Below are 23,503 nucleotides of genomic sequence, written 5' to 3'. Positions count from 1 at the left end.
ATTTAATAAGAACAGGAGCTAACAAGGTGGACTTAGATATTTGATTATTTAAGTATGTAACTGCACTTTTCAATATAATTAGAAATAAATTTGAATGTGTAAAGTAATAGATGTGTTTTTACATAAGTAAATGTAATTCAATGCAATCAATTACATTAGGGGCATTATTTCTCAATTCACAGCAATATAACTTTATAATTATTTATCTTAATATTTTTTCTGACAAGGGCAAATAATGTGTAATCAAAAGTCACGTTTTAATACACATGAGATGCCAAGTATAATTCTATTTAGATAAAATTTATGGAAGCAAATACTAATATTCCAATAGTCTAAAAAATAAAATCAACATCCTTCCTATGCTATTGAGAATTAACCCTAGCATTTTTATAGGAATATATTACAAATTTATATTAAAAAGGAATTTTGAAGCATTTGAACAAACTACTATTTTTCACAAACTTTAATACAGAGGAATTCAGTTATATCCTGAACTCCTTTGAAGTGAATAAAAAACAAGTCTTAGCATCACCATAAAATAGTAGTTTCTTCAAAAATGGTAATTTTAAGTATAAAACAAACTATACATATTTCACAGGCCATATTATTTTTCACATGTAAATAATCCTATAGACACCAGGTAAATATAATACCTTTTTCTAATTACCATTATTTCATTATATATACATTCAATATAGTATATAACTGATATATAAGTTATACATATGGGACTATATCCTGGGGGTTATAGGTTATAAGTTTTCTCCTCAGGTTAACAGATGGTAGTGTCTTTCTGAAAAGGAATAATGGCATAGAACTTTCCTCTAGAGATAATCAATCTCCCTCCCTCCCACCCTCCCTCCCTCCCTCCCTCCCTTTTTTCATTCCCTCTCTTGGTACCTCTCCTTTGCTGTCTTTAAAGAAGCAAGACATATGAATCCCTGAGCCACTAGGAAATGAATTCTGCCAACTTGGGAGAAATTGGAAGCAGCTCCTTTCTCAAATGAACCTCTGTGGAGAACCCAGGACTAGTCAATGCCTTATTGAAAACTTGATAGGCCTTAAGCCAGTGGTTCTCAACCTTCCTAATGCCGCGACCCTTTAATACAGTTCCTCATGTTGTGGTGATCCCCAACCATAAAGTTATTTTCATTGCTACTTCATAACTGTAATTTTGCTACTGTTATGAATCGTAATGTAAATATCTGATATGCAGGATGTATTTAGGTGAAAGGGTCGTTCGACCCCCAAAAGGGTCGCGACCCACAGGTTGAGAACCACTGCCTTAAGCAGAGGACCCATCTAGGTCATATCTGGACCTCTGATCCATTAAAAATGTGACATAATACATTTGTATTGTTTTAACCCTCTCCGTATTTGGAAATTTGTTATGCAACAATAGATCAATACAGATAGGGCCACAGCAAGGTTAGGCATGCTTTCACACTGCTTCCATGGAACTTCCTTAGGCAGCCATTATAGAATGTACCCACCACTAATGTAACTCTGCATATTCTTGAGGGTAAGCCCTTTGTTTAGCTACTAGAGGACTGAGATCGTTATCTACATTTCTAAAGTCTTCAGCTGTCATCAAGTCCCCTGTACTAATTATTCCATCAGAGTGTCAGGCCAAGATGCAAGTGTACACCACAGTTTTGTCCTCACCATTTTGTTGCTAAGGATAATGATGCAGTAGCGTATCTGCATGTCAAAGGGAACAAACACGAGCTCCAGGCTTGAAGTCCCTTTTGGTCCTGCTTTCAGGTGAAGAGTCGGTGATGGGCAGAAGAACTCTCTGATGAAACTGGACCTAATTGCTGCCAAAACATGAAGCAGGGTTTGTTTACATAACATTGCATAAGTGTCATTCAAATAAAGCAGCTGTTTCAATTAGTGAGTAAAGCTTTCAGATGCATCACAAAAATGTTTCAAGCATTAGCACACAAATTTAGAAGATAATACATATATTTGTTAATAAAAGTACCGGTGACCCTAGCACAAGCCTGATCTAATATAAAATGTATAATTATGATGCAGTATTAAAAATGCTTAATAAATAATTTCTTTCCAAAGGGAACCTCACTAGTGTTTAAAATCAGCTTGATATACAATTATCATCACCAAAGTGATCATCAAAGAATCTTTACAATTTTGGAGGACTATGTAATGGTTCACATTACAGGAAGTAGTAGAAAACTTGAACTGTTGGTTTTAAAACATGTCCACACATTCTTCCACATTTCCTTGAATGCGGTGATATGGTAGGCCAGTTTTAGTGATTTGGTTCCAACGAACAGTATGCTAGAATGTAGCAAAAGTCAAGCAGTGTGACTCCTGACATCAGATCAGAAAATGTAATATACCTTCTTCTTAATTCTCTCTCTTTCTTGGTTCTCTTGCTGTTAGAATCAAGTTGTTATCCTGTGAGGAAGCCTAGGCCACATGGAGAGGCCAAATATAAGTGTCCAAGTCAATAGCCCCACCTGAGGTACCAGACGAAAGGCATTAGTCACCAGACATGTGAGTGAGGAAACCTTTGGAATGACTCAAGCCCCAGCCTCGATCTGACCTCAATTGTAAGAGTCTCGTTAGCTGAGGCCAGTCACCTCAGAAATGTGAGAAATACTAACCACATTACATTTTCATTGTTTAATGCCACTACATTTGGAGTGGTTTATCTGTAGTTATTGATAACCAGAACATTCCTATATCTGTTTTCCTGCCATTCTATCCAAATTTTCTAAATTTTCTACAGTTATTTCATAAAACAAAGTAATCAGTGTTCACCTTATAGTAATTTTAAACATGGTGATACCTGTCACCTAAATAGACTTAAGCAGTTCAGAATTAGCCAAAGGAAACATAAAGATCATTTATCTAAATACATTCATTGTAAGGGTGAGGAAACCCAGCAGTGAAAGGAAAAGATTTGGGCAGAGTTCACCAAAGGATCATAAAAGGGCTGAGGACCAACATTTTGGGTTCCCATTCAGCCTGCAATCCTCAGGGCTTGCCATTCTGTCTATAGTTTCAATTCATAGTATGTTCTGTACATAAAATAAGAATAATACATGAAACCAATGTTTTAATTTGAGGTACTCACAGGTTTTTAAGGTTTTGGGGGCAGTATCCTGTTCACTGTCAGTCTCAGAATCACTGTCATAACGGAATAGAAAAACACCATCAATAACACAAACAAAACTCAAAAACAATTATCTATTTTAATTTAATCTTACAGATCCCTAAAACTAAGGCTACATACGATATGATGTGCAAAGACCACAGATTTCTTTCATGTATCATTTTAACATTTATATTGTTTTAAAAATTTTAAAAATAAGACAAATGCCAAAAGGAGACTAACAATCACCACTATTTTTAAAAATTTGATAAAAAACAATTCCTTTTTAATTTTAAACACTGTAGAGAAGTAAATATTTGATGATAATAATAATAATAACCCAAATCCTAAGTCTCAAAAGTAAGTGATTTCAACTCCTAAATATATAGGTACTCTCTCCAAAGGTGGTTCTAGAACTTGATATCTTGAGAAATTCTCTTCCCTTAGCTTATCGCTCCCACATTTGCTTCTTTCTCAATAAAAGAAGAAGTAGACATGGGCAGCTATTTAATCTCCGCTTGAATTTCTGAAAATTAATTAGCAGATCACAGCCTGAGGCAACTGCCTCCCTTGAAATGTTCCATTCTTCCAGAACCCATCAATTTTCCCCAAATTGCTCTTCTGCTAGTATTCATGATTAATTCTCTCAATAAGCTGTTAATTAGTATCTGGACTCTCAGATAGTCTTTGCCTGAATTTTTTTTCTGAGAATATAAAACAAACATTATTTCTCATGTTATCGTCTGCTTTTGCCTAAATTTGATACTGTAAAAATATATTGACTATTTCTAAGTAAAGTTCTTCTAACCATATCCATACCATTTCTCAAATGCTTTTTCTTTGCACCACATACTTTTTAAAAATTATGTTTTTATGTAATTCAGAGAGAAAGGAAGAAGGAGAGAGATAGAAACATCAATGAAAGAGAATCATGGATCAGCTGCCTCCTGCACACCCCACACTGGGGATCAAGCCTGCAACCTGGGTATGTGCCTTGACTGGGAATCGAACCGTGATCTCCTGGTTCATAGGTCGACCCTCAACCACTGAGCAATGGCAGCTAGGCTGCACCACATCCTATCAAATAAAGAGGTAATATGCAAATTGACCATCACTCCAACACACAAGATGGCCACCCCCATGTGGACACAAGATGGCCACCACAAGATGGCCAGCAGGGCAGGGCAGTTGTGGGCAATCAGGCCAGCAGGGCAGGGCAGTTGGGGGCAACCAGGCCTGCAGGGGAGGGCAGTTGGGAGGGACCCAGGCCTGCAGGGGAGGGCAATTGGGGGGGACCAGGCCTGCAGGGAGGGCAGCTGGGGACAACCAAGCCAACAGTGGAGGACAGTTGGGGGGGACCAGGCCGGCAGGGGAGGGCAGTTGGAAGGGACCAGGCCTGCAGGGGAGGGCAGCTGGGTGTGACCAGGTGGCAGGGGAGGGCATTTAGGGGCAATCGGGCCATCAGGGGAAGAGTTAGGTGTCGATCAGGCTGGCAGGGAAGCAGTTAGGCATTGATCAGGCTCGCAGGGGAGGGCAGGTGGGGGCAATCAGGCAGGCAGGCAGGTGAGCAGTTGGGAGTCAGCAGTCCTGGATTGTGAGTGGGATGTCTGACTGCCTGTTTAGTCCCGATCCTGGTGGGCAGTCAGACATCCCTCAAGGGGTTCCCAGATTGGAGAGGGTACAGGCTGGGCTGAGGGATACCACGCCCCCACACACAAATTTTGTGCACCAAGCCTCTAGTTCTTAATAATGTTATTTACCACATCTTATAATTACTCTGTGCTTTGCTATTACTTCACAGGCATTCTGAGTAGCAGTTTAAGTAATATATTTTTTAAAAAATAGAGAACATTTAATATTTTATGTTATTTGAGTATTTGATAGACACTTTAAGGCTATCATAGATATAATATATTAATATTTCAGCAATTATAAAGGAGACTATACAAAGAATGGGTAAAAACATCAAAAAATGCTTATTTCTCAATGTAGAGCTCCATTGCCATGTACTTGATAATCAAACTCTGGGTAGAATGCCTGATTAAAATCCTCAGATAATCTCCAGACCTCATTTTGTTCAATACTTGCAAAGTCTAACCTTTGAATCATTTTTTTTTCACAGTGAATAGAAAAGCAGAGCAATTTGGGCTTCATCTTTTTCTTTCCTTTACCTATTTAGTTAGAGAATAGCTAATGAAGGTGCCTTTTGAATAAATCAAAGAGGTACCCCAGTCTCAAAGGAGATTCTCAAACTCCGCAAAATTGAGTTAGCTGTAATCTTTATGGTAAAGGTGGATAGAAAAAAAATGTAAATCTAAGGATTTTATTGACTTACTTATGAAGCTAACAATCATGATTAACTCAGAGACATCAGAAAGCAATTTAATAAAATAACCTGGCTCAGGAACATTCTATTCTACCTAATCAATGTCCTTGAGCTTAGAAATTCAGTGATAAACTCAGCTTATTTATGAAACCAGTATCTTGGATGTTCCAAAGACAGAAGAGAAAACAACTCATTTTGTTGTTATTCCCTGCACTTTGGTTCACACCATCCATTTCCTAGATGCTCATCTACTCATATTATTACTGAAGCCATGGCAGAAAGAGCACGTTTAAACTCTTGGTATTAAGGAAGAAATAAATCGAAAGAAGCTAAAATTATACAATACTGTAGGTTAAGCAGTGGAATATGTTCTGGTAATTGAAGAGTGGGCCAAAGTCAGGGAGTGTAACCTACTTAAGAGGTACGAAGGAATGATATTCCTTTTTTCCCTCTGCAGTGGTGACATGCAGCTCTTTTCAAGTAAAATGCCAACATGGCATCAAACTGATTCTATTCAGGGCATGAATATATCAGCCTCAAGAATAACTTCTTATTGAATCCTTTCCCAGTAGGGAATTAAGATCTTTATTATAAGCCTTCATGAAGCTATACATGGGCCAGTCTTCAGGGTTGTGTCTAAATCAAATAGCAAATTATCTAGTCCAAGACACGTTTTTATGCATCATGGGGAAAATATAAAAGGATTGATTTTTAGATTCATTCTATCATTCCTGTGTCCAGAAGTTCTTTAAAAAGTGTTTCACGTCTCATTATTCTCTTTAAATGCCTTCTCTCCTGGGAATATACCTATAATATTTAGATAGTGATATTCCTTGCCAATTAGCACACAGAGCACTTTTTAAATTATATATACTACTGAATGCATTCCTTTCCAAACAATTGCCTCCATTTGTGTAGATTTTTTTTCCATCTCTACTTGATAGTTGGCTCCTTGACGACCAGAACTAGGATTTATTTATTGCTATATTTTTTCAGTACTGAGAACAGTGCTTGCAATGCTACTTGGTAAGAACTGATTGAAAGATAAATAATTCAATATTGTTGGAAAAAACTGCAAGTCATATTACTGTAAGAAATTATTTACAAAGTGCTCATATCTGAGCACTGCTGATCACTCATGTAATTTTAAAGTGTGGCTAAAATCACTCCCCTGTCCTAATCCTTTCTGATAATCTTTTGAATTTAATTAGAATAAAAATGTCTTAACTTCTCTTGCTTATACTGATGGATTATGTTCCCACAGTAAAATGTGTGAGGAATATAAAGTTTTATCATTCATTTGGTTTTTTTCACTTCCTAAGTTAGTAATTTTATTTTATTAATTTATCTTAATTGTCGTTGTGATTTGAGAAGATGCTTGATATGATTTCAATCTTCTTGGACTTGTAGAGATTTGTTTCGTGCCCTAACATGGTGTCTATCTTTGTGAATGACTCAACTGCACTTGAGAAGAATGTATATTCTATAGCTTTGGGGTGAAATGTTCTATAAATGTCAATTAAATCCATCTGATCCAGTGTGTCATTTAGAGTCACTGTTTTCTTAATTTTTTTGCCTGGAAGATCTATCCAGGGATGTCAGTGTTGTGTTAAAGTCCCTGCTAAGATTGTATTGCTGTCAATTCTCTATTGGGTGCATGTATGTTTACCAGAGTTATATCCTCTTGTTGGATCAATCCCTTTCATGGTTTCTGATAACTTTGACATTGGAAATTCCTATGGTATCAACATGGCCAAATCCTTGCCTCTTGGGATGTTAATGCATCTAAAAGAATGAGAGTGATGCCCTCAAGCATTACACAGAGACAAAGGTGAATGCATTTCATTAATAGGCATCTGCATCATTTTCTTTTGGTCTGACTTTTATTAATCTTGGCAACATTGTTTTTTTTTCTACTTTATTTTAAATAGTTATTCTATATAGTTGATCTTGAACAACATGGTGGTTAGGGTGCCAATGCCAGCTCCGCCCCCCCTCCCCCCAGTTGAAAACCCATATGTAACTTTTGACTCCCGCAAAAACTTAACGACTAATATACTTTTGAGCAAAAGCCTTCCCAAAAACATAAATAATTGCTTAACATATGTTTTGTGTTATATATATTATATACTGTGTTCTTACAATAAAGTAAGCTAGAGAAAAAAAATAGGTAGTTAAGAAAATCATAAGGAAGAGAAAATACACTTATAATATTTATTTTTAAAAATCTGTGTATAAGTGAACCCACACAGTTCAAATCCAGATATTGAAGGGTCAACTGTAGTTTAATGGATGAGAAATATAAAGCTATCTAACTTAAGAAAAAATTCTGCTTCTCTACTCAGAAGTTAATATTTCATCCTAAACTAAATACAAACCTCATAAAACAGTATCATAGGTGGAATAAACTTAAGTACAGTCAATCCTCATTATTCATGAATTCCATTATTTGCAAACTCACCTCCTTGCTAAAATTGATTTGCAACCACAAAGTCAATATTCAACGTGCTTTAATAGCAGTTTGTGGACATGTGCAGAGTGGCAAAAAGTTCCAGTCACTGGTCACACAAGTTCCCAGCTGAGGTCAAACAAGGTGACACTGGGCCTCTCTGTGTCAGTTTTAATACACAGATTACCAGAGGATGGAGACCATAGAGGGCAGTACAGAAGTGAAAGAAGCTCCAGCTCTGGGACCAGGTGGACAGGATTTGACACCCTTCCTTGGTACCTATTACTGGAACAGTCGCAGACAAGTTATTTAAAACTTCTGAACCTCATTTTCTTTGTGTAAAGAAAGTGGAATCTATCAGGACAGGTTCTTCTTATGATTTATGATTATAATGTATGTGGTGATATATAATGGTTCAGTATTCACTAATTGAATGTTTGCAGGAATTTTATAGAGCATAATTACCATGATTAATGAGAATCCACTGTATTTAGTCATGCGCATATTTATTCTGTTTTCATGCACATAAACCTGTACCACATAAGAGAATAAGAAAAGTATAAATTATCTATACTAATAACAAGGTAATATGCTAATGGTCGGGATGCCCTCACATGTAACGACTGATCAGCAGGCTTCGTGTGCAGCAGGTGCGGGTGAGGGTGGACTTGCAGCATCAGGGATTTGCGTCATGCCATCACAATCCATCACCAGGAAGCCTGGGGCCCAGAGGAGGCCTCTGTGCAGAATCACAGGGGGTCCGCAGGCCTCCGCGTGGCCTGGCCTGGAGGTGGGGCCCGGCAGAGGCCTCTGCGCAGCTAGGCCTGGGGGTCCTTTGGCTCCACATGGTGAGGCCTGGGGGTCCCGTGGCTCTGCGCGGCATGGAGGCAGGACCTCCAGCTGCGGCCTATCTTTTTGGGGCAATCCATTGAGGAGCCCTGGATGGGTAGGCAGGGCCTACCTCTTTGGGGCAATGGATTGCAGGGCTCCCACACTGTGACAGGGCACAGGCCAGAATGGGGAACCCCCTCCCCCCTGAGTGCACAAATTTTGTGCACCGAGGACACTAAAATATATATGTGTGTGTTTGTGTGTGTGTGTGTGTGTGTGTATATGTATATATATATAATAAATTAAATATTTCAAATAAATGAAAAATGTTATTGAATTACAGAACAAGTTTACTTAAATTTCACAGAATCTTTCCTCAAATAATTATTAGCATAAAATGTGTATATATTTACCTGTGGAGTCTGAAGTGAACAAACTGTCCAGATGCATTTAATTGGGATGTAAAGCAGATAAATGTTGAGGATTCCACCAAAGTGGCCCTAAAATAAAGAAATAAAAGAATTATTCTGGATTCTACTATAACAAAATTCAGATGACCACAAAATATTCTTTTTAAATTTTTTTATCATTCATAAAATATAATTAGAATCAGAATAAATTGTAGTTTAAAAAGTCCACAAGTTCTCATTCTACAACTCAAAACACGTATATCAGAAAGAGTGGAAAAATCTGGAATGGAAATATGTAAAAAATAATATTATTTGATAATGAAAGGCATCACTAAATTCTCATAGCAAGGAAATTTAGAATATAAATGACTACCCAAATTATATTCCAGAAACAAAGAGGAAATCACACATTGGCCTTCATGCATTGTTAGAGGTGTATACATTTAATAATTTCTAATCCTATTTCCAAATAATAGAAATGTTTCTTTTGGGAGTAGGCACATGAGGGAACAGACTGACATTGTAGCTCTTCAAAAAAGTCCCATTTCTGAGTATGGCTACTGTTTTAACTGTCTCACAGCTCCCTAGAAAAATTCAGTTGACTCAGTGCTGCCTTTATTTGACCTAACTCAAAGAAAAACACATATCACCTGAATGTTTGTTGAAAACAGTCAGTAGCACTTGTACCTAAGGCTGCTACACCAGTTGGAACAGATATGAGCCAACTAAAACATAAAAGAAACATCTGGGGAACCAGATGCCCATATGCAGGGCTGCAGTAGCTTGCTAGATCCCACAAATATGTCAAAGATCTTCAACACTATGAGAGACAATGATGTCTCACCAAATAAAAAATGTCAATAAAGATAGATTATACAAAATAACCAATTATAAATTCCACACTTAAAAAGTAAATTATCTGAAATAAAAAATCACTAGAGGGCCTTAACAGTAGGTTTGAGGTGGTAAAAGAACCAATACACTTGAAAATAGGTAGAATAAAATTATTAATTCTAAAGAACAGAAAAAACATCAAGTAGAGAACATAAAACAAAGAGACTGAAATTAATAAGAAAACCAAATGGAAATTCTGGAGATGGAAAGTACAATAAAATATATGAAAAAATCACTAGAGAGGCTCAACAGTAGATTTGAACGGGCAGGACAAAAAGAATTAACAAACTTGAAAATTGATAGAGATTATGCAATCTAAAGAAGAGAGAAAAAAATAATAAAGAAAACACAGCAGAGTCTCAAACATATACAGAACACCATTAAATTGACCACCATAGCATTACCAAATTGAAAGAAAAAAAAAGAAAGGAAAAAAAGCAGTTTGAAATACAGGGTGGGTGAACAGAGCTGGAATCATTATACTCACTGATTTCAAACTGTACTACAAAGCTATAATAACTAAAACAGTATGGTATGGGCATAAAAGCAGACACATAAATCAATGGAACAGAATAGAGGGCTCAGAAATAAATTCATGCATATATGGTCAATAATGTAAGACAAAGAAGACAAGAATATACAATTGGGAAAGGTGTCTCTAAAATAAATGGTGTGGGAAAACTGGACAGTCACATGCAAAAATAATAAAAGTTAACCACCAACTTACACCATACATAAAAATTAACTCAAAATGGATGAAATACTTGAATGTAAGACCTAACATTGGAGCTCTTCAAAAAAGTCCCATTTATGGCTACTGTTTCTTTAAGAAGAAAATATAGATGTTAAGCTCCTTGACATAGTTCTGGGCAAATATTTTTTTAATGACACCAAAAGCAAAAATAGCAAAAGCAAAAATAAACAAATGGGGCTGCATCAAACTAAAAGGCTTCTGCACAACAAAATGAAAGAGCAGACTATATAATGGGAGAAACCATTTGTAATGCTATGTCTAATAAGGGACTAATGTCAAAAATATAAAAATAACTCAAATAACTCCATAGCAATACACACACACACACACACACACACACACACGCATGTGAATAAACATTTTTTTCATAAAAAACATACAGCCGAAACCGGTTTGGCTCAGTGGATAGAGCGTCGGCCTGTGGACTGAAAGGTCCCAGGTTCGATTCCGGTCAAGGGCATGTACCTGGGTTGCGGGCACATCCCCAGTAGGAGATGTGCAGGAGGCAGCTGATCGATGTTTCTCTCTCATCGATGTTTCTAACTCTATCTCTCTCCCTTCCTCTCTGTAAAAAATCAATAAAATATATTTTTAAAAAAACAAACCAAAAAAAACATACAGATGGCCAACAGGTACATCAGTAATCATCAGGGAAATGCAAATCAAAACCACAATGAGATAACACCTCACAGTTATTAGAATGGCTATTATCAAAATATCATGGAATAACAAGTGCTGATGAGGATGTGGAAAAAAGGGAAACCTCGCTCATTGTTGGTGGGATTGTAAAATGGCACAGCTATTATAAAAAACAGTTTGAAGGCTCCTCAACATGTTAAAAAAAGAGCTGTCATACTATCTAGCACTACCACTTTAGGGTATTTACCCAGAGAAAACAAAAACACTAATTCCAAAAGATATTTGTACCTCTATGTTCATTGCAGCATTATTTACAACTAGAGGCTTGATACATGAAATTTGTGCAAGGGGCTGGGCCCTTGCAGCCCTGGCTGCTTCAGCCAGCCCTCACAGCCCCAACTTCGTCCAGAAGGTCGTCTGAAAGGTTGTTCAGCTATCTGGTCTAATTAGCATATTAGCTCTTCATTATATAGGATGGCCGAAATATGGAAACAACCTAGGTGTCTATAGATAGATGAACAGATGAATAAATTGTGGTATATATACACAATGAAATATTACTCCACAAGGAAAAGGATGTACCTAGAGGGTATTATGCTAAGTAAAATAAATAAGACAGAGAAATCTAAGACCTTATTAATTCACCTATATGTGGAATCTAAAAAAAAAAAATACTATACAAAACAAATGAATAAGCAAAACAAAACGGAAACCAATTCAAAAATATAAAGAACGTGCTAATGGTTGCCGAAAGGGAGTGGGGTGAGGATACCAGTAAAAAAAAAACCCACAAAGATGAAATCTTGGCATTTGTGACAACATGGATGGAATTTGAAGGCCATATCCTAAGTGAAATAAGTCAGGCACAGAAAGACAAATATTATATGAACTCTCTTATGTATGAAATCTAAACAAAACAAAAATCCAACTCAAAGATACAGAGAGCAGATTGGTGGTTCTCAGAGGTGGGGGATGGATGGATAGGAGAAATGGATGAAGAGAGTCAAATGATAAAACAAAAGAAAAAGAATTAAACATTTATCTTACTTTTCTTATAGGAACTTCACCCTTGGATAAACAAATGATGGGAAGTCCTCTTTATAAAATATTCCAACAAACATATGTCATAAATGACAGAAATGCAATATCACCATTTTGCAACCCCAATAAATAATGGATGTACTCATTGGGCATCAATAGCTGCTAGCATTCCCCAAAAAATACATGCTTCCTGGTAAAAGATGCATCACTTCCTTTAATCTTTAATTTTAAACAAAATTCCAAAAATGCATTTCATAAGTCAATAAAACTTAAAATGCTGCATTAGTAAATATTCACTTAATCCTACCTAATAAAAGAGAAACATGCAAATTGACCATAACCCTGACATGCTTCCCATTGGCTAATCAGGGCGATATGCAAATTAACTGCCAACCAAGATGGTGGCCGGCAGCCAGGCAGCTGAAGCAAACAGGAGGCTTGCTTGCTCCATTCCTGGCCTGCAGCTGCCAGCCTCTGAGCTGCACTCTAAGCAACTATGTGGCAATTATAGAAGCTAAACAAGCTCCAGAGACCTGCTTTCAGCCAGCTTCAGCCTCAGAGCTTAGAGCTGCTGTGATGGCAACAGAGTTTCAATTATAGAAGCCAAACAGACCAAGAACCTGCTTTCAGCCCTCAGAGCTGGAGCCGGCTCTAAGCTCCAGTGACAGCTATAGAAGGTAAATAAATCCCAGAATAAAAAGAAAAGAAAAAAAGGAGAGGCTGGGAGCTTAAGTTGCCCTCCAGCCTGAAAACGGCTCTCAGGCCCTCACCCAGACTGGCCAGGCACCCCAGTGGGGACCCCCACCCTGAAGGGGGTATGGCCAGCTGCAAACAGCCATCAGCCCATCATCCAGGCTGGCTAGGCACCCAAGCAGGACTCCCACCCTGATCTGGAACACTTTCAGGGCAAACCAGCCGGCCCCCACCCATGCACCTGGCCTCTATCCTATAATACAGGCAGGGTGGGACAGCGCGAGCTGCGCCCCATGTGCAGCCCTGGGCAGCGGGGCATAAGCCCCGCCCCCAGCCGGGACCCCTGTGTGCCACCTGAGCCCCCATCTGGGACCCCCGTGCCACCTAAGCCCCGCACTGCTAAGCCCCACCCCCAGCCAGGACCCTATGACTATTGGAGAGCAGGAAACTTGCCGTTGGGCCCTGAGTCGCTGTGGTGATCCGGCCATCAGTAAGTAGAAAAGTGCGGCCTGTAGGCAGCTGCCAGCTGCGCCTGATCTGGGAGCAGGAAAGCAAGCCCGGCCTGCAGGCAGCCCCCAGCTGCGCCTTCTCCCCGGTCACCATGAGGATCTGGGAGCAGGAAAGCAAGCCTGGCCTGCGAGCAGCCCCAAACTTTCCCTGCTCCCCGGTCGCCATGGTGATCTGGGAGCAGGAAAGCAAGCCTGGCCTGCGGGCAGCCCCCAGCTGGGCCTGCTCCCTGGTCACCATGGGGATCCGGAAGCAGGAGAGCAAGCCTGGCCTGCGGGCAGCTCCAAGCTGGGCCTGCTCCCCAGTTGCCATGGAGATCTGGGAGCGGGAAAGCCCAGCCTGTGGGAAGCCCCCAGCTAAGCCTGCTCCCCAGTCGCCATGGCGATCCGGGAGCAGGAAGGCCCGGCTTGCAAGCAGCACCCCCATCCTGGCCATAGCTCAAGGGAGAGTACAACATGTAGTGGAGGCCAGGAGCCTGAGAGATCAACACAGAGGGGCTCCTGCTCCAAGCCTCCATGGTGTGGCTGGGGGCAGGCCCCCAGCAGACACACACACACAAACACACACACACACACAGTGCCTGCTCTGAGCCTCCAATGTGGCTGGGGGGCAGACCCCCAGTGGGGACACACACACACGCACACACACGGGAACTGCTTCGAGCCTACGTGGCGCGGCTGGGGGCAGGCCCTAGCAGACAGACAGACAGACAGACAGACACACACACACACACACACATACACACACCGGATGCCTGCTTCGAGCCTCTGCTGCCAGACTGTGGCCATCAGTAGGACATCCACTGAGGGCTCCCAGACTGTGAGAGGGGCAGGCTGGGCTGAGGGAACCCCACCCCCCAGTGCACAAATTTCGTGCACCAGGCCTCTAGTATAAAATAAAGCAGTCATGGCAGCATAGATGAACAAAAAATAGACATGAAGTGTATAGAAAAACAAGTGGAAACTGGCAGATGTAATTCCAACTATGTCAATAATAACATGTCAATGAATTAAACAACTTAATCAAAAGGAAATGATTATAAGACCATGTCCTATATAATAAAAGGGTAATATGCAAATTGACCATAATGGTGGAACGACCAGAACAACCGCTTGACCAGTCACTATGAGGTGCACTGACAACCTCTTGGTTCCTTTCCCCGGCTGGCAGGCTCTGATCTCCCAGTGGCAAATGGGGAACCGGGGGTGGGTGATGGGGGACCTGGGTGGTGCCAGGCCAAGTCCCCCGCCCTGCCAGTTGCCCCACACACAGAGGGCAAACTGTGGCAGGGTTAGGGCTGGCGAGCAGACAGGAACAGCCGACCTCTCAGTCCTTCCCCCCAGCAGGCAGGCTCCGATTGCCCAATGGCAAATGGGGAACCAGGGTTGGGTGGAGGCAGGGGATGCGGCTGGCTGCGGGCAGCTGGGGCAGATGGCCCTGATCGCAGGCCAGGCCTAAGGACCGTACTCGCATATGAATTTTGTGCGCTGGGCCTCTAGTTCAAAAATAATTAAGCAAAACAAGATCCAACTATATGCTCCTTATAAGAGACACACTTTAAATTCAAAGATATAAACAGACAGAACAAAAAAATAAAAAATGTGTATCAAACATACAACTATAAGAAAGCTAGAATGGCTATATGAATAACAAATATAAAAATTTTTAAAAAGTAACTGTAAAGGAGGAGACACAGTTTTTAGTGGCAAACACATTCAAACTAATTTTAAAGATCAACATTACCCTGAGAGCAAAGCCAGAAAAAGATACTACAAGAAAATTATAGGAGGAAGAAAATGGCGGAGGCTTAGACAGACGTGTCGGTGACTTGTCCCAGAGCAGATAAGGGCGGGCAGCTGAAACGGGTAACATACAGCCCGAAAAAGCAGAGGAGATTCAGCTGAGAGACAGTCTGCAACCAGGAAAGACAGAGAACTCCTAGAAAAAGGGAACGGTTAGAGGCTGAGGCTGAAACCTCAACAGGTGCACCAGCTCAGCCACAGAGACCGTGCCATTTGAGTTGCTGTTATCAGCATCCAGAGACCAGCTACTAACCTGACAACAACGGCTCTCAAGGAGCGCGACTATGTGAACTCAGAGGAGCCCTGCTTCTCCCCACAGAAAGGTTAGACTTCCCCTAAAGGTGCTGTTTGCAATTTAGGTTGGAGAGTGGAACGCATGCGGGGGCGGGAGGGAGGGGGCGGGGAACTCTGCGCCCCACAAAGACCACGGCCATTGGAGCCAGCGTGACCCATGAGTGTGGAAGGGCTCCCCCAGGGCTGCTGGTAGAAGGGAACGCTATAAATAAGCCCACAGTTGGACTGGACACAAATGGGCAGCATCAGATTATGCCAGTTTGCCGGCTACTCGGTGCCAGGAGCCAGAGCGCGCGCAGAGACTCCGCGCAGATCTGGAAGGTGGAGCCTTGTGAGATTGCACAACTTCCCAGGCTCTTAAATCTGTGCATTTGATTGTTGAACCCAGTGCATGGGATTACACAGTTGGGGTCAGTCGCAGAGCTTGTAAGGGAAGGTTGTTTTGGGGGAGCCTGGGAAACAGAGCGGGGAGTGACAACTGGGGAACCAGCTCTGGGTGGAGGACTTTCCCAAACCAGCTTCAGGTACAATAGAGAACACCTGGTCAGAGAGGTCTTATAGCCTCGGAGGTCAATCCCGACACACTGCCACCCAGAGGCAGAGCCACAAACTGACTCTTTTGTAAATAAAGATAAGGACTGTCTGGGAAACCAATACAGTCAGCCTTAAAATCAGGACTGTGGCTTACAACAAGGAGGAACATTGTATCAGAGGGAAATTCAACATTCTCCTGAATACCTAGCATGCCAAAAAGAGGAGCAGAAGATCTGAAACACCTTCATTACAGCCCATTTTTACTTATTTTTTTAAATTATTGTTTCACCTTTTAACTAAGAAACCATTTTTTTTTCTTTTTTCATCACCTGATTTTACCCTTTTAATTACTACATTTTTATTTTTAACCAGTATTATTACTGCTACCATTTTACCATTTTTTTTAAAGTGTCATTTTATTTTCTCTTTATTTTATTTTGGGACTAGGGTTCTCCATTCTATTTTCATCGTTCCTTTAGCATCATTTTCCTCTACCTCAATTGTGCCGCTGTGCTAAAACCCTCTTCCCCACTTTTCCCCTTTTGCTGTCCTGATTCTCTTACCCTATTCCTGCTTTAAATTTTCCCTATTCTTCTTACCCCCTGTCTAAATTTCACCCTACTTATATATCCCTTTTCCAATCACCTGCTCTAAATCCTTATACACCTCTCCCTTATTTTTCTTCACTATCCAAATTTCTTTCCCTCTTCTTTTCTCTATTGTTTTCTTGTTGTTTGCTTGATTGTTGAGTATATTGGGTTTTTTTGTTTTGTTTTGTTTTTAAGGATTGTTTGTGAGGTTGTTCTGCTTTTTTCTTTTTATTTTTGTTTCCCATCCCCACCCCCCCCCCCCCGCCGCCCGGTTATTTTTGTGCTTCTGTTTTCCCTTGCCTCGCTTGATATTATTGGTTGTTTGTAGTTTGTATTGACTCCGGGTATCCGTTGCTGGAATTTGTTGGGATTAGTGGCGGTTCTATCAGAGTTTTCTCCTCATATGAATAGTCTCCTCCCCTCTTCTACTTCATTCTCTTTTCTCTCTTTTTTTTTTTTCTGTTTTCTTCTCTATCTTTTTCTCTTCTTTCTTCCTTATCCCCCACCTCTCTTAGCTCGGGTGGCCACTTTTATTTGGGGTTATTAATACCGTAAATACATTTGTGTTCAGTGCCTGGTACGTTGTGCCTTGTTGTGTTGTGTTTTGTGCCTTTAAATAAACGCAGCAGCCGAAACCGTTTTGGCTCAGTGGATAGAGCGTCGGTCTGCGGACTGAAGGGTTCCGGGTTCGATTCCGGTCAAGGGCATGTACCTGGGTTGCGGGCACATCCCCAGTAGATGTGCAGGAGACAGCTGATCGATGTTTCTCTCTCATCGATGTTTCCAACTCTCTATCACTCTCCCTTCCTCTTTGTAAACAAATCAATAAAATATATTTGAAAAAAAATAAATAAATCAACGCAGCAGATCCAAGCAACAGCGGCCTCCTGATCACCACACATACTGTCTGAGGAACAGCTGCTGTGTGTGAAGCCTCCCTCCACCAGCCAGAAGAGCCACAACAGCTGTGAACAGCACCCATCAGAGGACCTGCTACCAACAGAGGAGCAGCTGCTACCACAACCGCCCACGGAGCAACCACAGCCCGAGGAGCCACTGCCACCTAGGGAGCAGCCACTGAACGACTCAATATCTATATATGTCAGTGAGATCAAACAGGGGTAGACAAAGAAATCCCCAAAGGAAAGAAAAGGAGGACTCGCCAGAAAAGCAGCTAAGTGATACAGAGGCATGCAACATGACAGAAAAAGAATTCAGAATAAGGGTCCTAGAGAGCATAAACCGGATGGAGGAAAAATCGACAACTTATGCAAGAAGCAAGAAGAAACAGATGAAAAAATAAACAACTTAAGTAAGACCAAAGAAGAAATGAAGAGCGATATAGCTGCAATAAAAAACACCATTGAAAGTATCAACAGTAGACTAGGAGAAGCGGAGGACAGAATTAGTGAATTAGAAGACAAGGAAACAAAACACACCCAAACTGTACTTGAATTGGAGAAAAAATTAAAAGACAGGAGGAGAGTCTAAGGGAGCTTTGGGACAACATGAAACAAAACAACATAAGAATAATAGGGGTGCCAGAACAACAGAAAGAGGAACAAGGATTAGAAAACCTATTGGAAGAAATAATATCAGAAAACTTCCCTGAGGTGGGGAAGAAAAAAGTCACACAAGCCCAGAGAGTCCCAAGCAAGGTGAACCCGAAAAGACCCACACCAAGACACATCATAATTACCATGGAAAATGTTCAGGACAAAGAGAGAATCTTACAGGCTCCAAGAGAGAGGCGGAAAGTTACATACAAGGGATCTCCCATTAGATTATCAAATGATTTCTCAACAGAAACATATCAGGCCAGAAAAGAATGGACAGAAATTTACAAAGTGACGGAAAGAAAAGGACTGAATCCAAGAATACTCTGTCTAGCAAGGCTATCATTCAAAATTGAAGGGGAAATAAGAAGCTTCACAGACAAAAAAAGGCTAAGGAAGTTTATCACCACCAAGCCAGCAATGCAAGAAATGCTAAAGGGACTGGTGTAAAAAGAAGAAATAAAAAGCCCAGAAAGAAAACAGCCACACAAAAAAAAAGAAATGGCTACAATCAAGTACCTTTCAATAATAACTTTAAATGTAAATGGCCTAATGCTCCAACAAAAAGACATCGAGTGGCTGAATGGATAAAAAATCATGACCCATAAATTTGCTGTCTACAAGAGACCGACCTCATTAGAAGGGACTCACACAGACTGAAAGTGAAGAGATGGAAAAATATCTTTCAGGCAAATGGAAAGGAAAAGAAAGCTGGGGCAGCAATACTTATATCGGACAAAATAGACCTCAAAGTAAAGGCCATAACAAGAGATACGGAAGGCCACTTCATAATATTAAAGGGATCAATACAAGAAGAAGATATAACCCTGATAAACATATATGCACCCAATGCAGGAGCACCAAAATACATAAAAAAACTCCTGGAAGATATCAAGGGAGAGATTGACAATAATACAATCATAGTAGGGGAGTTTAATACACCACTGACATCACTGGATAAATCCTCTAGACAAACAATCAGCAAAGAAACAGCAATCCTAAATGACTCACTAGATCAGATGGACTTAATTGACATCTTCAGAACACTTCACCCCACAGCCACGGAATATATATTCTACTCAAGTGCTCATAGGACAGATTAAAAAATAGACCACATATTGGGTCACAAACAAAGTCTCCCCAAATTCAAGAAGATTGAAATCATACCAAGCATCTTCTCAGACCACGATGGCATACTATTAGAAATAAACTAGAATAAAAACAACCCCAAATACTCAAATACTTGGAAGATGAATAGCATGTGATTAAATATTGATTGGGTTACCAATGAGATCAAAGAAGAAATTAAAAACATCCTGGAAACTAATAACAATGAAAACACAACAATCCAAAACCTATGGGACGCAATGAAAGCAATCCTGAGAGGGAAGTTTATAGCTCTACAGGCCTATCTCAAAAAAACAAGAAAAAATGGTAGTAAATCATCTAACTCTAAAACTCAAAGAATTAGAAAGAGAACAACAACAACAAAAAACCCCAGGGTGAGCAGAAGGAAGGAGATAATAAAGATTAGAGCAGAAATAAAGGACATAGAGACCCAAAAAATAATACAGAAAATCAATGAAACCAAGAGCTGGTTCTTCGAAAGGATAAACAAGATTGACAAACCTCTAGCCAGGCTCACCAAGAAGCAAAGAGAGAGGAACCAAATAAACAAAATCAGAAATGATAGAGGCAAAATAACAACAGACCCCACAGAAATACAAATGATTGTTAAAAAATACTATGGACAGCTCTACTCCAACAAACTAGACAACATGGAGGAAATGGACAAATTCCTAGAAAAATGCAACATTCCAAAACTCAATCAGGAAGAATCTAAAAATCTCAACAGGCCAATAACTATGGAAGAAAATGAAGCAGTCATCAAAAAGCTTCCAGCAAACAAAAGCCCAGGGCTAGACGGCTTCACAGGGGAGTTTTACCAAACATTCAAGGAAGAACTAAAACCTATCCTCCTCAGACTACTACAAAAAATTCAGGAGGAAGGAACACTTCCAAGCTCATTCTATGAAGCCAGCATCACCCTAATACCAAAACCAGGGAAAGACAACAAAATGAAAGAGAATTACAGGCCAATTTCCCTCATGAACATAGATGCCAAAATCCTCAACAAAATCTTAGCAAATCAGATCCAGCAGTACATCAGAAAGATCATACCATGACCAAGTAGGATTTATCCCAGGGATGCAAGATGGTACAATATCCGCAAATCAATAAACGTGATACATCACATAAACAAATTGAAAGAAAAAAACCACGTGGTCATATCAATTGATGCAGAAAAAGCATTTGACAAAATTCAACACCCATTTTTGATAAAAACTCTCAGCAAGGCGGGAGTAGAAGGATCATACCTCAACTTAATAAAAGCCATATATGACAGGCCCACAGCCAACATCATACTCAATCGACAAAAACTAACACCATTTCCACTAAGAACAGGAACAAGACAGGGATGCCCGCTGTCACCACTCCTGTTCAACATAGTACTGGAAGTATTAGACATTGCACTTAGACAAGAAGAAGAAATAAAAGGCATCCAAATTGGAAAAGAGGAAGTAAAACTGTCCTTATTTGCAGATGACATGATATTATACATACAAAACCCTAGAGACTCCATCAAAACGCTACTAGAATTAATAGATGAATTTGGCAATGTAGCAGGATACAAAATTAACCCCAAGAAATCTGAGGCATTTCTATACACCAATAGTGAACTTTCAGAAAGAGAGATTATAAAAACAATCCCATTTAACATCACACCAAAATAATTAAGCTACCTAGGAATAAACTTAACTAAAGAGGTAAAAGACCTCTACTCAGAAAACTACAGGACGTTGAAAAAAGAGATAGAGGAAGACATAAACAGATGGAAGAACATACCATGTTCATGGATTGGTAGGATCAACATCATTAAAATGTCCATACTACCCAAAGCAATCTATAAATTCAACGCACTTCCCATTAAAACACCAACGGCATACTGCACAGATCTAGAACGAACTCTCCAAAAATTCATCTGTAATAAAAAAAGGCCCCGAATAGCTGCAGCAATCCTGAAAAAGAACGAAGTAGGTGGGATCTCAATACCAGATATCAAGCTGTATTACAAAGCCAATGTTCTCAAAACTGCCTGGTACTGGCACAAGAACAGACATATAGATCAATGGAATAGAATAGAGAGCCCAGAAATCGGCCCGAACCAATATGCTCAAGTAATATTTGACAAAGGAGGCAAGACCATACGGAGCCAGGATAGTCTCTTCAAAAAATGGTGTTAGGAAAACTGGACAGATATATGCAAGTAAATGAAACTAAACCACCAACTTACACCATACACAAAAATAAACTCAAAATGGATAAAGGACTTAAATGTACGACAGGAAACCATAAAAATTCTAGAAGAATCCAAAGGCAACAAAATCTCAGACATATGCCGAAGCAATTTCTTCACTGATACAGCTCCTAGGGCACTTGAAACTAAAGAGAAAATGAACAAATGGGACTACTTCAAAATAAAAAGCTTCTGCACAGCAAAAGAAACCATCAACAAAACAACAAGAAAACCCACTGTGTGGGAAAACATATTTTCCATGTCATATCTGATAGGGGCCTAATCTCCATAATTTATAGGGAACTCATACAACTTAACAAAAGGAAGATAAACAATCCAATCAAAAAATGGGCAAAGGACCTAAATAGACACCTTTCAAAAGAGGACATTCAGAAAGCCAAGAGACATATGAAAACATGCTCAAAGTCACTAATCATCTGAGAGATGCAAATCAAAACAACAATGAGGTACCATCTCACACCTGTCAGAATGGCTATCATCAACAAATCAACAAACGACAAGTGCTGGAGAGGATGTGGAGAAAAAGGAACACTCGTGCACTGCTGGAGGGAATGCAAACTGGTGCAGCCACTATGGAAGACAGTATGGAGTTTCCTCAAAAAACTAAAAATGGAACTCCCATTTGACCCCATGATCCCACTTCTAGGAATATATCCCAAGAAATCAGAAACACCAATCAGAAAGGATATATGCACCCCTATGGTCATAGCAGCACAATTCACCATAGCTAAGATCTGGAAACAGCCTAAGTGCGCATCAGTAGATGAATGGATTAGAAAACTGTGGTACATCTACATGATGGAATACTGTGCTGCTGTAAAAAAGAAGGAACTCTTACCATTTGCAACGGCATGGATGGAACTGGAGAGCATTATGCTAAGTGAAATTTGCCAGTCAATGAAGGAAAAATACCACATGATCTCACTCATTCATGGCTAATAGAGACCATTATAAACTTATGAACAATAATAGATACAGAGGCAGAGCTGCCTCAAACAGACTGTCAAACTGCAGTGGGAAGGCCAGGGAGGGTTGGGGGGCAGGAGGGAGAGGGGTAAGAGATCAACCGAAGGACTTGTATGCATGCATATAAACATAACCAATGGACATAAGACACTGGGGTGTAGGGGAGACCAGGGGATTGTCAAGGGCGGGGAAAAAGAGACACATATGTAATACCCTTTGTAACACTTTAAGCAATAAAAAATAAATAAATAAATAAAAGAATACCTTCTTGTATGTGACACCAAAAGCACAGGCAACAAAAGCAAAAATAGTCAAGTAGGACTACATCAGATTAAAAAGCTTATTCCCAACAAAAGAAACAATCAACAGAGTTGAAAAGGCAATCTATAGGATGGGACAAAATGTTTTCAAACCTTTCTTTGTTAAGCAGTTAATATCTAAAATACACAAGAAACTCCTATAATTCCATAATTAAAAAAAAAGAATCCACTTAAAAATGGGAAAATATTTTGAATAGATTTTCTTCAAAGAAGACATACAGCCCTGGCTGGTTTGGCTCAGTGGATAGTGTCTGCCTGCAGACTAAGAGGCCCCGAGTTCGATTCTAATCAAGGGCACATGCCCGGGTTGTGGGCTTGATCCCCAGTAGGGGATGTGCAGGAGGCAGCCAATCAATGATTCTCTCTCATCACTGATGTTTCTATCTCTCTCCCTCTC

The 23,503-nt window shown here is 40.1% G+C and overlaps 1 protein-coding gene across 1 annotated transcript in view; it reads right to left on the bottom strand.

Annotated features, from left to right (window-relative positions):
- Positions 1-23,503, bottom strand: part of CFAP47 (cilia and flagella associated protein 47) — a gene marked incomplete at both ends in the record, with an annotated part of 442,463 nt that overhangs the window by 161,874 nt on the left and 257,086 nt on the right. Inside the window, 3 exons of the mRNA XM_081081612.1 lie at positions 1,666-1,817; positions 3,104-3,156; positions 9,141-9,227. Coding sequence (XP_080937738.1) covers positions 1,666-1,817; positions 3,104-3,156; positions 9,141-9,227 — 292 coding nt within the window. The remainder of the gene's footprint in view (positions 1-1,665; positions 1,818-3,103; positions 3,157-9,140; positions 9,228-23,503) is intronic.

Source organism: Myotis nattereri (genome assembly GCF_964212035.1).
Source record: "Myotis nattereri genome assembly, chromosome: X".
In the NCBI taxonomy this organism is placed as follows: Eukaryota; Metazoa; Chordata; class Mammalia; order Chiroptera; family Vespertilionidae; genus Myotis; species Myotis nattereri.
Note: the sequence above shows the minus strand (reverse complement) of the source record. Positions and strands in the feature narration are given on the sequence as shown.